At 58.2% G+C, this 22,384-nt stretch overlaps 1 protein-coding gene across 1 annotated transcript in view; it reads right to left on the reverse strand.

Annotated features, from left to right (window-relative positions):
- Window positions 1–1,277: 1,277 nt before the first annotated feature.
- Window positions 1,278–22,384, reverse strand: part of LOC144935905 (DNA (cytosine-5)-methyltransferase 3A-like) — a 36,157-nt gene continuing 15,050 nt past the window's right edge. Inside the window, exons 6-23 of the mRNA XM_078862770.1 lie at window positions 16,004–16,162; window positions 15,501–15,725; window positions 14,579–14,686; window positions 12,853–12,900; window positions 12,636–12,732; window positions 11,606–11,722; window positions 11,068–11,112; window positions 10,781–10,860; window positions 9,968–10,080; window positions 8,571–8,754; window positions 8,084–8,168; window positions 6,486–6,631; window positions 5,797–5,887; window positions 5,004–5,152; window positions 3,108–3,193; window positions 2,386–2,455; window positions 1,707–1,825; window positions 1,278–1,422 (exon numbers count right to left, since the gene is read on the reverse strand). Of these exons, the coding sequence (XP_078718896.1) occupies window positions 1,281–1,422; window positions 1,707–1,825; window positions 2,386–2,455; window positions 3,108–3,193; window positions 5,004–5,152; window positions 5,797–5,887; window positions 6,486–6,631; window positions 8,084–8,168; window positions 8,571–8,754; window positions 9,968–10,080; window positions 10,781–10,860; window positions 11,068–11,112; window positions 11,606–11,722; window positions 12,636–12,732; window positions 12,853–12,900; window positions 14,579–14,686; window positions 15,501–15,725; window positions 16,004–16,162 (2,064 nt within the window). The 3' untranslated portion in view covers window positions 1,278–1,280. The remainder of the gene's footprint in view (window positions 1,423–1,706; window positions 1,826–2,385; window positions 2,456–3,107; window positions 3,194–5,003; window positions 5,153–5,796; window positions 5,888–6,485; window positions 6,632–8,083; window positions 8,169–8,570; window positions 8,755–9,967; window positions 10,081–10,780; window positions 10,861–11,067; window positions 11,113–11,605; window positions 11,723–12,635; window positions 12,733–12,852; window positions 12,901–14,578; window positions 14,687–15,500; window positions 15,726–16,003; window positions 16,163–22,384) is intronic.

Consider the following 22,384-nt stretch of genomic DNA (forward strand, 5'->3'; position numbering starts at 1 on the left):
ACAGGCACAGAGACAGGCACAGAGACAGGCACAGAGACAGGCACAGACATGAAACTGCGCAATCGCTTTTCGCCGTGGGAGCATCGCCTCGATGTGTCCACCGCAGAGGGGAAGTCGCGCGGACAGGGGGTGTGCGATGGGTCATCGACCGATCGCACGCGACGGGGGAGGTAGCCACGGCCGGAGGGATACCCGACGTGGTGTGCCGGGCGCGGATATATGTTTTGGAGACTCCGACGCGGACAAACCCGAAATCTCACCAGCCACACGCGCGACCAGACGAGCGCACGGACGGATGTCCGGACAGAGGGACGGACGGACGGGCGAGAGAAGGTCCTGACTGCCGGATCCGGTGGACAGGCGGGACGGGACAGGCGGGACGGGCCGGGCGAGCGAGCGAGCGTGTGAGTGAGCGAGTGAGTGAGGCTCATCCGCCACTCATCTCGTCTGAACTGCTTGTTGTGTGTAGCTTGTTGTCCTTCACCCGTACCTCCGATTAGCACAGTTGGCTACGTACGGTGAGAAAGAAGTTCAACAAACGTACGTACACATACATACGTACACACATCCTCAATCCGCCCCCCCCCCCGTCCCGTCCCACAGTCCCACCCCTCGGGGCCAAAACGCAGCAAAGGGGCGGGGATTAAACAAGAACGATAAAAACCACACCGCCGCCACCACCACCACCACCGCCACCACCACCGCCACCACCACCACCACCGCCACCACCACCGCCACCACTGCCACCGCTGTCCCGAGATGGACACCGAGGGCGGGCGAACGCGACGACGATGAGGGTAGCGGGATCAAGGTCAGGGGTCAAACGAGGCTCGTCGCCACGCCGTCTCCGCACGCTTCGCGACGACCAGCCACCACGATTGGTCGAGCCAGCGCCGACGTTAAAGTTTGGAGCGCCTGAGTTTGACTGGTGGCTGTGGTGGTGCTGGGAATGGGGGGGAGGGAGGTGGGTCGAGGAGGGGCCGACACAGGCCGTACCTCCCGGTTTAAGAAGTGAAGCGGTGCGGTCAAGTGGTCACGTGACGTGACTGCCGCCCCCCCCCACAACCCATAAAGACCCCCTCTGTAGCCTTCACAGACTGTTGGGGCAAGCTCTGTTAGCGAGCAGCACCTACGAAGGCCGGCACGGCACACGAGGCGGGTGGGCGGCTAGCACCACGCGCGACCAAACCCCCACCGTGTGTCGTCGCCACCACCGCCGCTACCCGCCGGCCCCTCCCCCCCGTTCCCCCTCCACACCCTCCCCTCCACCCCCCGCCCCTCTAAGTACAGGCGAAGTAATCCTTGAGCGGAGCGAAGAGGTGGCGGATGACGGGGACGCTCCAGGAGCGGCCCAGCAGGCGCTGGCGGCCCAGGCGGCTCATGTTGGACACGTCGGTGTAGTGCACGGGGAAACCAAAGATCCTGGGGAGGTGGGGAGGAGGGGGGGGCAAGGGGGGGGGGGTGATGTGTAAGAATTGAATGTCATCAAAGTTGCTGTGGGCTGACCAAGTGAAATAACCGGCAGATGCACCACTTGCGCTCCCCCACCGCGTCGCTCCTCCGCCCTCCGTTGTTGCCGGGGGGGTGGGGACTGCCCCCAACTGGCCCAGTCACGAGCCTCCTCCCCCACAGGAGAAGAGGCACTCACTCCTGCCAGCCGGGGCACGACCCGGCTGGCGAATGCCAGTGGCGGGCGTGGCGCTCACCTCTCCATCTCGGTGCACCACAGGATGTCGTCCTTGCCGTTCATCATCACGGGGAAGTGCTGGTCCTTGCCCTGCTTGATGGAGTTGGAGCGCGTGGTGATGGTGCGCACTTTGCTGAACTGCAGCGGGGAGACAAAGACAAAAGTTCCCCATATAGCGAGTAGCGCCTATGAAGGCCGGAACGGAACACGAGGGGGTGGGTGGCCAGCACCACGGCCGGCAGCCTTTGTCTCCCCAGTAGCGATTTTTTTACACACCGCACCAAGTACTCATTTGAGGCTGAGTCGACCTAGGGGAGTTCCCAGGACCGGTTCAGATAATCTTCAATGGTGTTGGCTGTGAGCGGGAATCGAACTCAGATCACCGTGTTTGTAGTGCGGCACTAACCACTACAACACCACTCCCCAGAGCAAGCACACACACACACGCCACCACCACCACGCACCCACTCAACCTGACTCACTCTCACTTTGACTCTCCCAGTGTCGTGATTGTCCACCCTCCCAGTGTGGTGGTTGTCCACCCTCCCAGTGTCGTGATTGTCCACCCTCCCAGTGTGGTGGTTGTCCACCCTCCCAGTGTCGTGATTGTCCACCCTCCCAGTGTGGTGGTTGTCCACCCTCCCAGTGTCGTGATTGTCCACCCTCCCAGTGTGGTGGTTGTCCACCCGTGTCCTCACCTTGGCCATGCGGCCGTGCTCCAGGCAATCCTGCAGCTCCAGCTTGTCAGTCGTGTACGGGAAGAGCGGTCTACACGGAGGAGACATCATCATCATCATCGTCGTCGCCATCATCATCGTCATCATCATCGTCATCGTCGTCATTGTCGTCATCATCATCATCGTCATCGTCGTCGTCGTCATCGTCGTCATCATCATCGTCATCATCGTCATCATCGTCGTCATCATCGTCATCATCATCATCATAGTCATCATCATCGTCGTCATCATCATCGTCGTCGTCATCGTCATCATCATCATAGTCGTCATCGTCAGTCATCATCATCGTCGTCATCATCATCAGCAACATCATTATCACCATCATCATCAGCATGTATGTTGAACTTCTTTCGCACCGTACGTAACCAACAGTGCTAATGGGAGCATCGCTACTCCCACCATCATAATCATTATCACCATCACAGCGGCCACCACCACCAAAAGACAAAGGTCACCCGTATAGCCCATACAGACTGCTAGGGCAAGTTCTGTTAACGAGCAGCACCTACGAAGGCCAAAACGACACACAAGGTGGGTAGGTGCCCGGCACCACGCCCGGCCGCCTTTGTCTCCCCAGTGGCGATGTTTACACCGCACCAAGGCTGAGTCGACCACCACCACCACAGCCGCCGCCACCATTCTTATTGTCATCACTCCGCTGCTGGATGAAGCCGTCTCGTCACCTGTTCATGCCGGGCAGGTTGCCCCAGAAGTAGCGCGCGCGGTGAGCTGGCGAAACCTCCTTGGCGTCGATCATCGTGGGGCTGCACTGTGGCGCACAGCAACCGCACAACCGCACAGCAACCGCTCAGCAACTGCATAGCAACCGCATAGCAACCACTCAGCAACTACACAGCAACTACACAGCAACCGCTCAGCAACCTCATAGCAACCACTCAGCAACCGCTCAGCAACTACACAGCAACTACACAGCAACCACTCAGCAACTACACAGCAACTACACAGCAACTACACAGCAACCGCACGACCGCACAGCAACCGCACAACCGCACAGCAACCGCTCAGCAACTGCATAGCAACCGCATAGCAACCACTCAGCAACTACACAGCAACTACACAGCAACCACTCAGCAACTACACAGCAACTACACAGCAACCGCACGACCGCACAGCAACCGCACGACCGCACAGCAACCGCTCAGCAACCGCATAGCAACCGCTCAGCAACTGCACAGCGACCCCTCAGCAACCACTTAGCAACCACCCACTTGTGTATATCATCGTACTAGGATTAAAAATATAATCGATGCCTCGAGTTTGCTTACTGTCTGGCTGCTGGCTGGGCTCCTTTCCACGCCAACAGCAACAACAACAACAGTAACTCTGTTGGTAGTGGCGGCTGCGGGGCCGTTGCCACCGAAGCTAGCTGGGTAGCTGGCTACACGGGATGTTCCGTGGAAAAAAATGTGTGGTGAGGCCCGACTCACGTCACACGTGTGGGGTGAGGGTGGTTCGTGTTGTGGCCGGACCATGGTGAGGCTGTATCATGTCACATGGGGTGGTGTGTGTGTGGTGTGTGTGTGGTGTGTGTGTGTAGTGTGTGTGGTGTGTGTAGTGTGTGTGTGTAGTGTGTGTGTGTTTAGTGTGTGTGGTGTGTGTGTAGTGTGTGTTTAGTGTGGTGTGTGTGTAGTGTGATGTGTGTATGTGGTGTGTGTGTAGTGTGTGTGATGTGTGTGTGGTATGTGTGTAGTGTGTGTGTGGTATGTGTGTGTGGTGTGTGTGTAGTGTGTGTGTGGTGTGTGTGGTGTGTGTGTGGTATGTGTGTGTGGTGTGTGTGTAGTGTGTGTGTGGTGTGTGTGTGGTGTGTGTGGTGTGTGTGTAGTGTGTGTGTGTGGTGTGTGTGTGTGGTGTGTGTGTGTGTAGTGTGTGTGTAGTGTGTGTGTGGTGTGTGTGGTGTGTGTGTAGTGTGTGTGTGTGGTGTGTGTGTGTGGTGTGTGTGTGTGTAGTGTGTGTGTAGTGTGTGTGTGTGGTGTGTGTGTAGTGTGATGTGTGTGTGTGTAGTGTGTGTGTGTGTAGTGTGTGTGTGTGGTGTGTGTGTAGTGAGTGTGTGGTGTATGTGGTGTGTGTGTGGTATGTGTGTGTGGTGTGTGTGTAGTGTGTGTGTGGTATGCGTGTGTGGTATGCGTGTGTGGTGTGTGTGTAGTGTGTGTGGTGTGTGTGTGGTATGTGTGTGTGGTGTGTGTGTAGTGTGTGTGTGGTATGTGTGTGTGGTGTGTGTGTAGTGTGTGTGTGGTGTGTGTGGTGTGTGTGTAGTGTGTGTGTGTGGTGTGTGTGGTGTGTGTGTGTGTAGTGTGTGTGTAGTGTGTGTGTAGTGTGTGTGTGGTGTGTGTGGTGTGTGTGTAGTGTGTGTGTGTGGTGTGTGTGTGTGGTGTGTGTGTAGTGTGTGTGTAGTGTGTGTGTGTGGTGTGTGTGTAGTGTGATGTGTGTGTTTGTAGTGTGTGTGTGTGTAGTGTGTGTGTGTGGTGTGTGTGTAGTGAGTGTGTGGTGTATGTGGTGTGTGTGTAGTGTGTGTACTGTGTATGTGTGATGAGGCCGGTGTCATGGTGCGGCCGCCTCACGTTGAGGAAGCGGGAGATGTCGCGCTTGTCGCTGACGCCCATGGCCACCACGTTCTCGAAGAGCCAGAAGAATGGCCGCTCGTCCGTGGACGAGGGCCGTGCCTCGTGCAGCAGGCGGTAGTACTCGAAAAACAAGCGGCCCGTGCCCTCTGTGCCGGGGGGGGGGGGTAGAGGGGGGAACGAGGGGGAGGTGTGTGAGAGGTGGAGGGCGCAAGTGCGCGCGTGCGTACAATGCCGTGCCGGCCTTCATAGGCGCTGCTCGCGAACGGGACTTTCCCCAAGAGTCCGTGGCAGCTACACGGGGGGATCCTTTGTCTTTGTGCAAAATGGGGGAGTGGTGGCACAATGGTCAGTGCACCACGCTGCAAACTCGGCGACCCGAGTTCGACTCCCGCTCAGGGCGAACACCGGTGACGTTCATGCGAAACGGTCCCGGGCCTCCCCTCGGTCGAATTGGCCTAGGATGACTGCCCGGTGCCGCGGTGCCTAAACATCGCCACGCGGGAGACAAAGGTGGCCGGGCGTGGTGCTGGCCAACCAACCCCGTCTCGCTAACAGCACTTGCCCAAACAGTCTATTAAGGCTATGTGGGGGATCTTTGTCTCTATGTGGAAAACCCCACCTACTTGGTGGTAGCCAGTCGGTAACACCGTGGTGGTGGTGGTGGTGGTAGTTGTTGGTGATGGTGCTGGTTGTGGTGGTTGCAGGAGCCATGAGGGTATTCAGGCTATACGGGAGAGCGACAGAGAGAGCGACAGAGAGAGAGAGCGAGAGAGACCACAAATAATCTCACCGTAGAGACCCTTCCTGGCGGGGTTCACAATGGACAGGTCGTTGCAGGGACTTCCTCCGATCACCAGGTCAAACGGCCCCCACTCAACAATCTGGACCAGGGGGTCACAGGGGTCGCAGGGGGTCGCGGTGGGGAGGGGGGTCACAGGGGCGGGGGGGGGGGCGATCGTAAATCAATTCGGGGGCGATCGTAAAAATAAAACGCGCGCGTTCGTAAACACACAGCGAGCGGGCGGTCAAAGGTCACGGAAACTCTGCTCGGAAACGCGGGGAGACGCGGGGGGGGTTCATAATGGCCGTGTCGGAGAGGCTGAGATCCTGGGTTCGGACCCGGGTGTGAGCCGCCACGGCCACAGCGAGTTGAAGGTCTGGGCCACGCTCGCATAGAGACCCATCGACTCACACAGAGAAACATAGACGTGCATGTTTCATGTGTCTCGTATGATCACACCTGTGTGTCCACGAATGAGTGAGTGAACAGGCGGATGGGCGGGCGAGCGAGCGAAGTGAGCGGCCGAGTGAAAAGGTGGGCGGGCGAGCGAGCGGGCGGGCTAGTGAGCGAGTGACTGAACAGACGGATGGGTAAGCGAGCGAGTGAGCAAGCGGGCTGGCGAGCGAGTGAGCGAACGGGTTAATGGGCGGGTGGGCGGAGGAGCAAGTGTCCGGGCGTCGCCGCAGGCGGGCACTCACGTTGCGCGGGGTGATGTTGCGCACGTCGCCCACGTAGGTGATCTTGCCCTCGTGACGCACCTGCCCCACCGTCACGGAGTCCTCGCACACCTCGGAGGCCACGTAGCGCTCCACCTTGAGGCCCAGCTCCTTGAGCACCAGAAGCCCTGTGTGCGTGCGCGTGCGGGTGTACGGGTGTGCGCGTGCGTGCGCAAGTTTATTTTGTTTAGCCGTGAGAACTGAAGAGAACAGAATGGGCCTCATTCGCGAGAGCGACCCGGGTCCCCGTGCGAAATCAAAATACGCTCAGCGTGTGCGGATGAGACGGAAGAGTGAGTGTGTCTGGCACAGGCCCCAATGTGCGTGGACGAATCAACGAGCCGCGCTCGCGGGAGCGGCAACCGTGGCGGTGGTAGCGAGCTGGTGAGCACTGGCTCAGGAGCGAGCTGGTGAGCATTGGCTCAGGAGCGAGCTGGTGAGCACTGGCTCAGGAGCGAGCTGGTGAGCACTGGCTCAGGAGCGAGCTGGTGAGCGCTGGCTCAGGAGCGAGCTGGTGAGCACTGGCACAGGAGCGAGCTGGTGAGCACTGGCACAGGAGCGAGCTGGTGAGCACTGGCTCAGAAGCGAGCTGGTGAGCACTGGCACAGGAGCGAGCTGGTGAGCACTGGCTCAGGAGCGAGCTGGTGAGCGCTGGCTCAGGAGCGAGCTGGTGAGCACTGGCTCAGGAGCGAGCTGGTGAGCGCTGGCTCAGGAGCGAGCTGGTGAGCACTGGCTCAGGAGCGAGCTGGTGAGCGCTGGCTCAGGAGCGAGCTGGTGAGCACTGGCTCAGGAGCGAGCTGGTGAGCGCTGGCTCAGGAGCGAGCTGGTGAGCACTGGCTCAGGAGCGAGCTGGTGAGCGCTGGCTCAGGAGCGAGCTGGTGAGCGCTGGCTCAGGAGCGAGCTGGTGAGCGCTGGCTCAGGAGCGAGCTGGTGAGCGCTGGCTCAGGAGCGAGCTGGTGAGCACTGGCTCAGGAGCGAGCTGGTGAGCGCTGGCTCAGGAGCGAGCTGGTGAGCGCTGGCTCAGGAGCGAGCTGGTGAGCGCTGGCTCAGGAGCGAGCTGGTGAGCACTGGCTCAGGAGCGAGCTGGTGAGCACTGGCTCAGGAGCGAGCTGGTGAGCGCTGGCTCAGGAGCGAGCTGGTGAGCGCTGGCTCAGGAGCGAGCTGGTGAGCGCTGGCTCAGGAGCGAGCTGGTGAGCACTGGCACAGGAGCGAGCTGGTGAGCACTGGCTCAGGAGCGAGCTGGTGAGCGCTGGCTCAGGAGCGAGCTGGTGAGCACTGGCACAGGAGCATCCCACTGCTTCACAGCGACCCCGATCCGGTGCGGCAGGAGGCATGGTGCTGGCCACCCAACCGCTCGGTACTGTCCACCCAACCTTAATTGGTGCTGCTCGCTTACAGCACTTGCCCCAACAGTCTGTTAAGGGTATATGGGGGATCTTTGTCTTTGTGCGCACGTGCGTGTGTGTGCGTGCGTGTCTGTGCGTGTGTGTCTGTGCGTGTGTGTGCGTGTGTGTCTGTGCGTGTGTGTGCGTGCGTATCTGTGGGTGTGTGCGTGTGTGTGTGTGTGCGGGGGGGATTGCCTGTAGCGATGCCGTCGAACAAGGAGAGGACACGGATCGGCTTGCGCTGAGACGCCGGGATCGGGGGGTAGAGACGCGGGGGCTCCTGCGCACACAAAGACAAAGGTTCCCCAGGTAGCCTTCAACAAACCAGTTTAACACGCAGTAGTAGTAGGGCTTTCGCGACCAATATCATCCATAATAGAGTTTTGTTTGGGTTAAATCGCGTAAATATAAAAGTGTGCTGTACTAGTAACGAATTGGCACGTTGTGTTCACGTGGCAAACCTTACTAATTGGCTGTATCGGGTGGTGGCGGGTTTAACGACACATCAACATTTACGTGATCTAACCCCCAAAAAACCCTCTATAACGGACTTGAACAGACCGTTGGGAGCGAGTGCCGTTGGCGAGCGGCAGAGGTGGCAGAGGCGCCTACCAAGGCCGCCACGGCACGGCAGCGCGCTGCGAGCAATGTGCACATTGCTCGGGGGAGGCGAGCCACTCACGAACTCCTGGTCGCGGTCGCTGGTGAAGAAGAGCTGGAGGCGCGTGGCCCAGTCGTCGCGGCGCCGCAGCAGCCCGTTGGTGCCGTGCGGCAGGCACATGTAGCAGGTCCACGGGTCCTCGGCCACCGCCGCCTGCGCCGCCCCGGCCCCCACCAGCAGCTCCACGCACTCCATGCAGAAGCAGCTGCGCGCCCCGGCATACAGCGTCCACTTTGGCTCTGGCGGTCGCCCGCCGGCCGCTCCGTGTCGGCGAGCGTCGCGCGAAGGTTTGCGGCGAGCGTCCCGTCTCAAAGATTGAAACTATAAAACTGTGAACTCGTTGTTGTGTTACCAGGCAATGGCCCACTGAGCCTTTGCACGGCTCTTTTTCAGAAGCGGCCTGGCCGTCACAAACGATAGCTGTGGCTTATCATCACGTGGCAATTTATAGCAGCCAAATACTCTGAGCACGTGACGCTGATTGTGAGTGTGGCGGGGAAAAAAACGAATGACCCAAAGAAAAATCCACGCTACCACAGGGAGAAAGAGACACACAAACTCCGAATATGAGTCGGAATCGACACCAACGACCTCCCGTACACCAGGCGAGGTAGTTAACATCTCGCCCCCACCCCTGGCAGCCGTCCCTGTGCAGCGCACGGCGACTCGGCGGCTCGCCTGCGAGCGGCCATCGGTTTGGCGGAGGGGGGCGATGATGTCTGCGACTGCGCGCGATCCCCAGCGACGCAGACAACGCACCCGCGCCCGGCACACCACGACACGGTCGGCCGTCTCCGCTCCGAGCGCTCATCCGCCGTGCGCTCACTAATTGCACACGAAGGCTTCCCGTGACTTTGACGACAAGAGTATAGGAGTTTGGGGGGGGGGCCGTGGGGGGGGGGTAGGGGGTGGGGTGTGTGCGGTGGGGGGGGGCGGCGAGGGGTCGGGTGTCGTGCGGGAAACCGGACGCGCGGCGTGACAATGACGCGCCGACCTGTGGGCGGATGGGGCGGGAGGAAGCCGTTACCCTGCGACACAAACAGAGCCCTTATCTTGTAGCTGCACCCAGGCCGCCACGGGCCCAGCTGGCCGGCCTGGCCCGCCAGCGGCCGCCCGTCGACGCTCCCCATTTGGAAGGCCGAGCGAGACGGAGCGGGAGCGCGCCCGAGCTCCGGACGGCGCCGGCTCGGGGGGAAAGATTTCATCCAGCAGTGGATAGGTCACGGCGGGGGGGCGGCAGCGGCACAGCCTGGCGGCGGCGGCGCTTGTTGCGCGGGGATTCCACGGTGACGATGATGACGATGAACGCGATTGTAAAGATGATGATGATGACGAATTCAACGGTGACAACGATGATGATGAACGCAACAGCGACGATGATGATTGACACCACCACGACGAGGAGGTGGTTTACTCACCGGCAGCAGTTGACCTTGCTGCACATGAGCACCTCCTTGCCAGCGCAGCAGGCGCTGCAGTAGGACTGGTAGCCATCGTCGTCGTACAGGTACGAGCACTCCAGGTACGTGTCCTGCAGACGGGGTCACGGATACACGGTGGGGGGGGGGGGGGTTCAGGCCAGAGGGTAAAGGTGCAGCCCCTGCAATAGCTCCGCTCACGCCACAGCTGCGGATGGGGGGCTCGCGTTTGGCCTGCGTATTGGAAGAGGTGGGGTTACCCACATTTTACCCCACCGTTCACACTGCTGAGGGTACGGCTTTTAGGGTACGGGTTTTAGGGTACGGGATTTAGGGTACGGTTTTTAGGGTACAGGTTTTAGGGCACGGGTTTTAGGGTACGGGTTTTAGGGTACGGGATTTAGGGTACGGTTTTTAGGGTACGGGTTTTAGGGCACGGCTTTTAGGGTACGGGTTTTAGGGTATGGGATTTAGAGCACGGGTTGGTATTTGTGGCGCGCTTACATTTCTCAGCAACTCAACGCAACGATGAATGATTATTAACCTCCCCCCGCCCCTGGCCCTGCTTGGCCCCAAGCCAGATTCCGATGGCTTGTCTGGAGGCCAGCAAGTATGGCACAGTTTGGTTCTGGCTCGGCTCAGATATGCCAGTGGAAAATAAAACGGAGGTCAAACGTTCTCCCCACGGTGCCAGCCGGCTGGACGGTTCGACGAACACTTCCAAGGGCACCGGTCGCGACGAAACCCTCTGACGTTGTTCGTGACCGACGATGATTGCGACGATTGGGGCCGGGGCGGTGAGGGTATCCGTACCTTGCAGGTCTGGCACAGCCCTCCCTCGAACAGCGGATGCTGAGCCGCCACATACAGACTGCCACAGCCCATGCACATGTCTGGAGACACGCGCACACACCGTCACAGTGAACCCACTGTGGAGTTACAGCAATACTCACGGCGGTATTCACCAGGGCAGAATTAACGGACACACTCGTGGTCACGGACACACCCGGTGGCAAATACGCTTGGTCTAGGACACGCGTGTTCATGGACATGCGTGGTCACGGACGTGGAAAATGTTCACGTTAAGGAAAGTGGCTCACCTTCAATGTTCCGGACTTTCATGCGGATCTGCTCGATGAGAACATCTGAAAGTGGACAACGTCGTTCATCGCTTCCATCAACGTCCCGATTCACACACGTCATCACACGTCATCACGCAAACTGTGCACCATTCAATCTCAACAGGACCGGCAGTACAAATGAGGACAGTACAAACAGAGCACTGGTCGTAACCCATTCATTGACGTGGCTCGCGAGAGAGCGAGTCATCTGATCGCCGACTCATTTCAAATGAGCGTCAATTTCACCACCGCTGGCCGCACAAACAAGTTGCAACCACCACCAGTGAGCGAGCAGCCAAATATCCTAGTACCACAGAACTTTGGAGATTGTGGGCAGCGCCCGGGTTTATGTCTGCGGATTCCCGTTCGAAAAAAACTACCCTCCGTGATTCCGTTTGCACGAATGCCGCGATATGAAGTCAATAAATAATAATAACACGGCAACGTTCATTGCTGTGACCCCCGACTGCGAACCAATTTCAGGGCTGCACCTTGACCTCTGTACCGGGTCACTCACCCTTGGAGCCGCAGGGCAGCGCTGGCAGGGGAACCGCTTTGTGCTTCTTGGGCGCCGGGCCCAAGGGGACGACCTCCGGTTGACTCGACGCCATCCTCTTGGGGGCCTTGCGATCCTCTGGCACGCGGTCACGACACAAAGGCAAAGGGTCCCACCGTGTAGCCTTCGCGGAGCGTTGGGGGCAAGTGCTGTTAGGCGGGGGCGGGCATGCATGCGTGTGTGTACACAGATATAGATCCCCCGTATAGCTGGAACAGGCTTTTGGGGCAAGTGCTGTTAGCGAGCACCTATGAAGGCCGGCATGGCACACGAGGGGGTGGGTGGTCTCCCCAGTAGCGATGTTTACACACTGCACCAGGTACTCATGCCGTGCCGGCCTTTCATAGGCGGCACTCGCTAACAGCACTTGCCCCCACAGTCCGTCAAACCCACATGAGGGGGATCTTTGTCTGTGTTGTGTGTGTACATGTACGTGTGTGTCTGTACGTGTGTGTGTGTACGTGAGTGTGTGTGTACGTGAGTGTGTGTGTACGTTTGTGTGTCTACGTGAGTGTGTGTGTACGTGAGTGTGCGTGTACGTGGGTGTGCGTGTACGTGAGTGTGTGTGTACGTGTGTGTGTACGTTTGTGTGTCTACGTGAGTGTGTGTGTACGTGAGTGTGTGTGTGTACGTGAGTGCGTGTACGTGTGTGTGTACGTGAGTGTGTGTGTACGTGAGTGCGTGTACGTGAGTGTGTGTGTACGTCAGTGTGTGTATACGTGAGTGTGTGTGTACGTGTGTGTGTACGTGTGTACGTGAGTGTGCATGTACGTGAGTGTGCGTGTACGTGGGTGTGCGTGTACGTGAGTGTGTGTGTACGTGTGTGTGTACGTTTGTGTGTCTACGTGTGTGTGTGTGTACGTGAGTGTGTGTGTGTGCGTGAGTGCGTGTACGTGAGTGCGTGTACGTGAGTGTGTGTGTACGTGAGTGCGTGTACGTGAGTGTGTGTCTACGTGAGTGTGTGTGTGTGTACGTGAGTGACCGTGCGTACCCTCTGTGGGCTGCAGGCCGCGTGGGCCCGTGGGCTGGAACCCGCCGGTGGCCCAGCCCAGCAGAGGCTTCAGCGCCCGCTCCAGGCCCGGGGACAGCTCCCCCTCCCCCCCTCCCCCCAGCGCCCCCTCCCCCGCGGCGACCCCGGATGACCCCGCTGCCGCCGACCCCCCCAGCCCCTCCCCCCCGCCGGTGACCCCCAGCGGCCCCCCCGCGGCCCCCTCCGCCGCCGGCTCCAGGATCTTCCCCGCGCGCTGGCTCGCCATCTGCGCGCACAATTCCACGTTACCGTGGCAGGAGCCGCGCCGCGCGTCCAGGCAGGGGCGAGCCACCGCCGCAGGACCAGCGTAGCAGGCGGTGCACGCTGTGCACAAGAGCCATTACCCGAAACGTCGTCTGTTGTGTTTTCTCCTCTTAAGACCACTCTAATAAAGGCAAAGGTCACCCATATAGCCTTCACCAGGGCCGTCCACGTTGGGGGGGGGGGGGGGCCCACGCTCGCCGCTACGCTCCGGCTCCCCACACGTACACACACACACGCGCGGTGTTGTGATTGACACAGAGTGTGTTGTTGTTGACTGTGCTTGTGCACCGCTGACAATGCAGCAACAACAGCAACAACAGCACCGCGAGATCCGCCGTGTGAGTCTTGAACGTCTTCAATTTTACGTCTTCCGCGCCACATTGCGTCACTCACTACACTAAACTATTTATCATTTTACCAGATAAGCTATATAGCTCTTTTTCAGAAGCGACCTGGCCACTAATAATAGCCCAATGAAGTTGCTTATGATGTGGAAATTCATTGCAGCCAAATGCTCTAAACGCACTGTGATTCTAAATGTGGAGGAAAAAACCGGAGAACCTGGAGAAAAATCCACGCGACCACGGGGAGAGACACACGCAAACTCCAAATACACAGCAGCAGGCGTCAGGGTCGGGATGGAACCCACGACCTCCTGCATACCAGGCGAGGTAGTTCACATCTCGCCATCACATGGAAATGTATAGCAGCCCAAATACTCTAAACGGATGTTGTTGATTCTAAATGCGAAGGGAAAAACTGGAGGACCCGGAGAAAAATCCACACAAAGAGGGGAGGAAAGTCACGGGGAATCTGAATAGACAGCAGGCGTCAGGCTCAGGACCCCTCCTCGGGGAATCACCACGTTCAGGTGCTGCTACCCCGCCTTGTATTCTCGTCACCATCCTTTCCCGATCTTTCCATTGCTCCCCACTAATCCCAATCATTTTCCCCGTAACGGTCTCCCAACCGAAACCCTCATTTGCATTTAGTTTTCCCCGACGACCAATCGGATTTGAATGTTCTCCACCTTCAAATCCGATTGGGCGTGCCCTACGTCTGCCCCCCCCCCACCCCTGCCGTGACAGCTGCCCGCCAGCCAATGGGAGCCGAGCACGCTATTCGAACTTGCGTGGAGCCGTTAAGACTCGGCGAGCGTCTATTTATTTATTTCCCAATCGGGTTTGCCTCTCGGCATCCCTCCTCGCACGCTGCGCTCAATGCAGCCGGTGTGCCGCCGCCTGGCCGGACCACTGACACACACATACAGAGCACACGCGTCGCGTCACGCGCACACGCGTAGCGTCACGCGTGTGCTACTGTGTGACGGTGCCGGGGTGCCTGGGTCACGGGCACGACCCCACAGGCACGACCGACCTGCAGAACGGGGGGTTTGGTTTGGTGGGTATTTCTTTTGCCACAGGTCACAGCCCACTGGGCAACGAGCAGCCCCATTGTGACGGTGACGGCGGTGACGACGATGACGACGACGATGACGGTGATGAATTGCTCGACGACGACGATCGCGATGATGTTGTTTACGATGGCCACGTGGGACAGACCCAGGCGCTACGAGTCAACCGACCCCAATTATCTGACGATGACGACGATGACGACGAGGTTGAGGAGGCTGGCGGTACCTTGAGAGCCTCGTAGACGGCCCGCTTGTAGGCGGACCGCTTGTTGTAGGTGGCCAAGTGGAAGTGGTCGTTGAACTCGCTCAGAGGTCGCAGCTTGTCCCCTTGCACCTTCGCACACACGCGCACACAAAGGTGCCCCGCGTAGCCTTCAGCAGCGCCTGGGGCAAGTGCCGTCCGCGAGTAGCACCTCTTAACGGACGGCACGGCGCACGGGGAGGTGGCGCGGCCAGCGCCACGCACAGCCGCCTTTGTCTCCCCGGCGCTGATGGTTACGCACCGGGTACTCATTTCAGGCCGAGTCGACCTAGGGGATGCCCAGGTCCGGTTTGCCACTGTTAGTTGTAGTGAGCGGGATTTGAATGCGGGTCGACGGGTTCATGGGGCAGTGCACGAGCAACTACACCACCGCTCCCCACACAAGCACACAAAGACAAAGATCCCCTGTATAGTCTAAACAGACTGTTGGGGCAAGTACTGTTTGGGAGCACTCACACACGTATATACTGGCACGCGGACACACACACGTATACAGGCATGTGTACACGTATACAGGCATGTGTACACGCACGCACGTTTACACGCATGCGTAGATACACCCACGTATACAACAACCGCCATTCGCCACTAAGTGGCGGTGACGTCACCACAACGCTTTTGCCAGGCCATGTGCACCTTGAGGCCACGTATACAGGCACGCGTACACACACGACACAAGGTTAATTTCATCGTCATCACCATGATCGTCATCAATGTCAGTTGTCGTTATCATCATCACCATCATCATGAATTCGTACAGCGTGCATCATCATTATCATCACCATCATCATGAATTCGTACAGCGTGCATCATCACCATTCATCATCGCCGTCACCACGGTCGCCGTGACGAATGCGATCGCGGCCGGCGCGGGTTGCTCGCTCACCATGGAGAACTTGCAGTCTCCGAACCAGCGGATCCAGCTGGAGCCGATCGGAGCGGGGTCACGGCCCGTCTCCAGCCAGGACACGGTGCAGCCCGGCCACCAGCTGTAGCCCTTGATCTTCCCCCACACCAGGTCCCCCACGCCCAGCGGCGGCGGCGGCGCCAGCGGCAGCAGCGAGGATGAGGAGAGCGACGAGGAGGAGAGCGACGAGGAAGAGCCCTCGTCCTGCGGCCCACGAGGAAGGAGGGGGGAGAGGGAGGAGGAGGAGGAAGAGGTGGTGATTGACATGAGTACACACAATGACATGGAGGTGATTGGCGGTGGTGGGTGGTGATGGTGGTGATGGTGATGATGGTGGTGATGATGATTTATAGCAGTGATGATAACAGTCACAGTGACTACAATGATGTTTATGATAATAATGATAATCGCAATGATTATCATAACAACAATGATGCTGATGCCCACGATGATGATAATGACGAAGTCCAATAAATTCTCACCGGCTCTTCCCTAGCATGCGGCGCTGTGGGGGTGGCGACGTGGTTGCTCGGCATTGTGGGTAGGGGCGAGAGGCCGGGGGGGGCATGGCGACTCCGGGGCTCGGGGGGGGAGCCCCCCATGTCCATGGCAACTGGTGACTTGGGCACTCCGCGGAAAGACTGCGGGAAAATCCCGCGACAATCAACCAATTAATCAATGAATCAATTATAATCAATCACCTGCATAACGAGCAATTAATCACGAGCCTAGATCCGATAGACCGGCCATCACCACACCTTTGTCTCCCCAGTGCTGATGTTTACACTCCACACCAGGTACCCATTTAAGGCTGAGTTGACCCAGGGGAGACCCAGAACCGGTTCCGATATCACTAGCGCCACTGATGTAGGCTGGAGTCGGGAATCCAACTCAGGTCGCCGGGCGTCGTAGGGCAACGCGCTAACCACTGCGCCACCACTCCACCCACAAACGCACACAGGACACAAACAGGCAAAGACAAAGATCCTCCATATAGACTGTTGGGACAAGTGCAAATGGAGAGCATCTATGAAGGCTGACACGTCACACGAGGGGGTGGGTGGCCAGCACCACCCCTGGCCGTCTTTGTCTCCCCAATGGCGATGTATGCACATAGCACCAGGTACTATTTTGAGGCTGAGTCGACCTAGGGGTGGCTCAGGCCCAGTTCAGATATTCGTCACCGATAATTATTTGTCGCGAGCGCCAATCGAAGTCGGGTTGCCGGGTTCGTAGCGCAGCGCGCCAACGGCTGGGCCACCGCTCCCCCACGCACACACAGGACACACGTGCACACACACGCACACACAGGACACACGTGCACACACACGCACACACAGGACACACGCGCACACACACGCACACACAGGACACATGCGCACACACACGCACACACAGGACACACGCGCACACAGGACACACGCGCACACACACAGGACACACGCGCACACACACACAGGACACACAGGACACACGCGCACAGAGAGACGCACACACAGGACACACGCGCACACACACACGCACACACAGGACACACGCACACAGAGAGACGCACGGACACGCAGCTGCAGTGGACAGAGTTGGCAGTGGAAGTGATTCAAGTTGCACCTTTGCCTCGCGTTCGAGAGAGAGAGAGAAACGTGAACGGATTTTCCGGGCGTGCCAACTTCCCCCGCCCCCACGCCCCCCACTGCCACGTGTAAACAAAAACCTTTTGTCAACAAAGCCTCTTTGTTTACAAGCGAAACTGATTGAACCCATCGGGATTACGGCTGATAGCGGGCTGCCAGTGGCGCCGCACCACACCTCCTCACCGCCTGCTGCGAGGAAGGACCTTTGTGCCGGAACGACGTCGCCGCCTGGGATATACTTCCCCTATTTAAGGCGGCCGCCGCCGCCGCCGCCGTGGTGTTGACATCGACGCGCATCGTGCCGAGCGATATAAACTGCTGCATCGTCGCGTTCCCCGGGGTGGCCGTTTGAGCGGCACGCCAAGATTTAAAGGGAGCCGGAGGAGGAAATGCAGGGAGGGTGGGGAGTGGTGGGGGGGGGTCCAGAAGTTAAGGGGGGCGAGGGGGGTGGGTGGGTTTTGAGGTTTAAGGATTTGAGAGATTCCTAGAAATCAGCCGGAGGGTAAAGGCCGCCACCGCCACCACCGCCACCACCACCGCCACCACCGCCACCACCACCACCACGAACTGAAATCATTTACTGGAAAAAGCCGGGACACTTTTGTGTCAACACAGAACGTGTTGGGAGAGACACACACACACGTGTTTACGTGCACACACACACAGACAGGAATGCACACACGTGTGAACATAGGCACAAGTATACACACAAGTAGTCATGCATGTGTGTGTGTGTACACAAAGACAAAGACCCCCGTGTAGCCGGAACAGACTGTTGGAGTAAGTGGTGTTAGCGAGCAGCACCTATGTAGGCCGGCCAGCACCACGCCCGGCCGCCTTTGTCTTCCTCGTGACGATTTTTACACACCACACCAGGTATTCATTTGAGGCTTAGTCGACCCAGGGGAGTCCCAGAACCGGTTAAAAAAATCGTCACCGGTGCTGGGCGTGAGCGGGAATCGAACTCAGCTTGCCCGGTTCGTAGCGCAGGGCGCTACTCGCCACACTACCACTCCCCACAGCCACACGCATGCACTGACACACACTGACACACACTGACGACACACTGACACGCACTGACACACACTGACGACACGTACTGACACACTGATACACACACTGAGGACACACACTGACACAACGGGGCAGGATGAAATTAAAAATGTGCCCGCTCAGCAGATGTTTGACGACAGATGTTCAGACAGAGATATCTCACGACCAGCGCTAGCCCACACACCCCCCCCCACAATCCCCCACTGCCACAAAACCCAAATGTCAACACGAACACACAGATCGCTGGGTGTTTGTGCATTGTCAAAAATAGGCTTCTGAAAACAAATCTCTCGTTAGGTTTGTGTGTGAGTGTGTGTGTGAGTGTGTGAATGTGTGTGTGAGTGTGTGTCAGTGTGTGTGAGGGCCGCCACGAGGTCTACCGAGCCTGAACGCCTGGGGCAGTTGTAAACGTCAGCGCTGGGGAGACGATCACTGCCGGGTACGGTCCGAGTTGCGTCACCTCCAGTGCAGCTTTCGACAGGCGCGTTGGGAAGTGCTGCTGGCGAATATCACCCACGGAGGGCGGCACGGCACACGAAGGGGCGGCGTGGCAAGCACCACACCCGGGCCCCTTTGTCTCTCCGGTGGCGGCGTTTGCACCACACCGCGCCGAGGATACTTGCTTAAGGCCGAGTGAACCTAGGCCCCGGACCGGTTCAGCGGCGCTAACCGCTGCACCGCCGCTCCCCGTAGACTTCCTCACACCCACGGTTGACCGTAGGGAGTGGTCAGCCTCATTTCCAGGAAACTGGAGCCAGAAGCCACGACCAGGCCTCAAAGCCTGTCCATGAGACCTCCTATCTGTCCCGACCAGCCGCTCCCTCCCCCATCTCCCGCCCCCCTCCCCCACCTCGACTCGACCCCCCACCCTGAGTGGGGGAGAGAGAGCACAGCGCCCCATCCAACCACTTCCACTGCGCTTTCCTTTTTTCGGCCGCCGATAAAATCGACGACCATCCGGCAACGCCGGCAATTCGGACGGAACGACGGAACGCCGGGGGACCGTGCGGCTCGCAGGTCGTGCCGCCGCGTGGTTGTGCCGCCGCGTGGTCGTTTGGCCCGACGTCCGACGTTTCGCTCCACGTGCAGGGAGCTACTTCGGGCGCGAGAGCGAAAAACACGTGGCGAGCGCGATGCCCTGAGCAGGTGGCGAGCGCAGTGGCGGCTCTGCTTCGCTCTGATACGCACGCACTCAGGGGAATCATCAGCAGCAGCAGCATGCATTCTCTTGATTTATTTAGACATTTTTCGATTTAAAGCTTTCGTGACTGCAGGGATTCATATTCTTGGTTCTTTCGGTAAAGTCACGTAGAAGGGAAATAATAAATAATACAAATAAAACTATAAATGTCTCACGACGTTTCGATTGCAACACAAGCAATCATTATCAGGTGTGAAAACCACAGCGAAAAAAAATGATTTTATTGTTTTCTTTTTATTATTTAGACATGTTTGTCTGTCACTGTAACCCTGACCATAACTACACTAGCCACCCAGACACTAACCCTGACCCTAACCATACTAGCCACTCAGACACTAACCCTGACCCTCACCACACTAGCCACCCAGATACTAACCCTGACCATAACTACACTAGCCACCCAGACACTAACCCTGACCCTAACCACACTAGCCACTCAGACACTAACCCTGACCCTCACCACACTAGCCACTCAGACACTAACCCTGACCCTAACCACACTAGTCACTCAGACACTAACCCTGACCCTCACCACACTAGCCACTCAGACACTAACCCTGACCCTCACCACACTAGCCACCCAGATACTAACCCTGACCATAACTACACTAGCCACGCAGACACTAACCCTGACCCTAATCACACCAGCCACCCAGACACCAACCCTGACCCTCACCACACTAGCCACCCAGACACTAACCCTGACCCTCACCACACTAGCCACCCAGATACTAACCCTGACCATAACTACACTAGCCACTCAGACACTAACCCTGACCCTCACCACACTAGCCACCCAGACACCAACCCTGACCCTAACCACACTAGCCACCCAGACACTAACCCTGACCCTCACCACACTAGCCACCCAGATACTAACCCTGACCATAACTACACTAGCCACTCAGACACTAACCCTAACCCTAACCACACTAGCCACTCAGACACTAACCCCGACCCTAACCACACTAGCCACCCAGACACTAACCCTGACCATAACTACACTAGCCACCCAGACACTAACCCTGACCCTAATCACACCAGCCACCCAGACACCAACCCTGACCCTCACCACACTAGCCACCCAGATACTAACCCTGACCCTCACCACACTAGCCACCCAGACACTAACCCTACCCCTAACTACACTAGCCACCCAGACACCAACCCTGACCCTCACCACACTAGCCACCCAGATAGTAACCCTGACCCTAACCACACTAGCCACCCAGACACTAGCCCTGACCCTCACCACACTAGCCACCCAGACACTAACACTGACCATAACCACACTAGCCACCCAGACACTAACACTGACCCTAACCACACTAGCCACACAGACACTAACCCTGACCCTCACCACACTAGCCACCCAGACACTAAACCTGACCCTAATCACACCAGCCACCCAGACACTAACCCTGACCCTCACCACACTAGCCACCCAGACACTAACCCTGACCCTAACCACACTAGCCACCAAGACACTAACCCTGACCCTAACCACACTAGCCACCCAGACACTAACCCTACCCCTAACTACACTAGCCACCCAGACACTAACCCTGACCCTCACCACACCAGCCACTCAGATACTAACCCTGACCCTAACCACACTAGCCACCCAGACACTAACCCTGACCCTAACCACACTAGCCACCCAGACACTAACCCTGACCCTAACCACACTAGCCACCCAGACACTAACCCTGACCCTAACCACACTAGCCACCCAGACACTAACCCTGACCCTAACCACACTAGCCAGCCAGACACTAACCCTGACCCTCACCACACTAGCCACCCAGACACCAGCCCTGACCCTAACCACACTTGCCACCCAGACACTAACCCTGACCCTCACCACACCAGCCACCCAGATACTAACCCTGACCCTAACCACACTAGCCACCCAGACACTAACCCTGACCCTCACCACACTAGCCACCCAGACACTAACCCTGACCCTCACCACACTAGCCACCCAGACACTAACCCTGACCCTCACCACACTAGCCACCCAGACACTAACCCTGACCATCACCACACTAGCCACCCAGACACTAACCCTGACCCTCACCACACTAGCCACCCAGACACCAGCCCTGACCCTAACCACACTAGCCACCCAGACACTAACCCTGACCCTAACCACACTAGCCACCCAGACACTAACCCTGACCCTCACCACACTAGCCACCCAGACACTAACCCTGACCCTCACCACACTAGCCACCCAGACACTAACCCTGACCCTCACCACACTAGCCACCCAGACACTAACCCTGACCCTCACCACACTAGCCACCCAGACACTAACCCTGACCCTCACCACACTAGCCACCCAGACACTAACCCTGACCCTCACCACACTAGCCACCCAGACACTAACCCTGACCCTCACCACACTAGCCACCCAGACACTAACCCTGACCCTCACCACACTAGCCACCCAGACACTAACCCTGACCCTCACCACACTAGCCACCCAGACACTAACCCTGACCCTCACCACACTAGCCACCCAGACACTAACCCTGACCCTCACCACACTAGCCACCCAGACACTAACCCTGACCCTCACCACACTAGCCACCCAGACACTGACCCCACCCCTCACCACACACAAGCTTGTGGGCACAAGTGGATAAATGCACGAACATATAAGACCCGACGTGTACGTGCGCAGACGTAACAGGGTGAACGCACTTGGGCACAAAGGCTTACACCAGAAACTCGAGTGCGCGCACGCGCAATGTGTAAGGACCTGCACGCGTGTACATGCGTGTGCACACGCGTGTACATGCGTGTGCACACGCATTTACACAGCGCGGGGGCGCAGTGGGGAGCACGGTCGGGTACATCTTCCAGTCATCTCAATCAGCTAACGCATGGCACCACCTGCGTCTGTCCCGTGACCTCCTACCAGCGGCGAGCCTTCGACACTTCATACGACAACCTCAAAGTGCACCTAGCCT

The sequence above is a fragment of the Lampetra fluviatilis genome, chromosome 14 (assembly GCF_964198595.1).
Source record: "Lampetra fluviatilis chromosome 14, kcLamFluv1.1, whole genome shotgun sequence".
Taxonomy (NCBI): Eukaryota; Metazoa; Chordata; class Hyperoartia; order Petromyzontiformes; family Petromyzontidae; genus Lampetra; species Lampetra fluviatilis.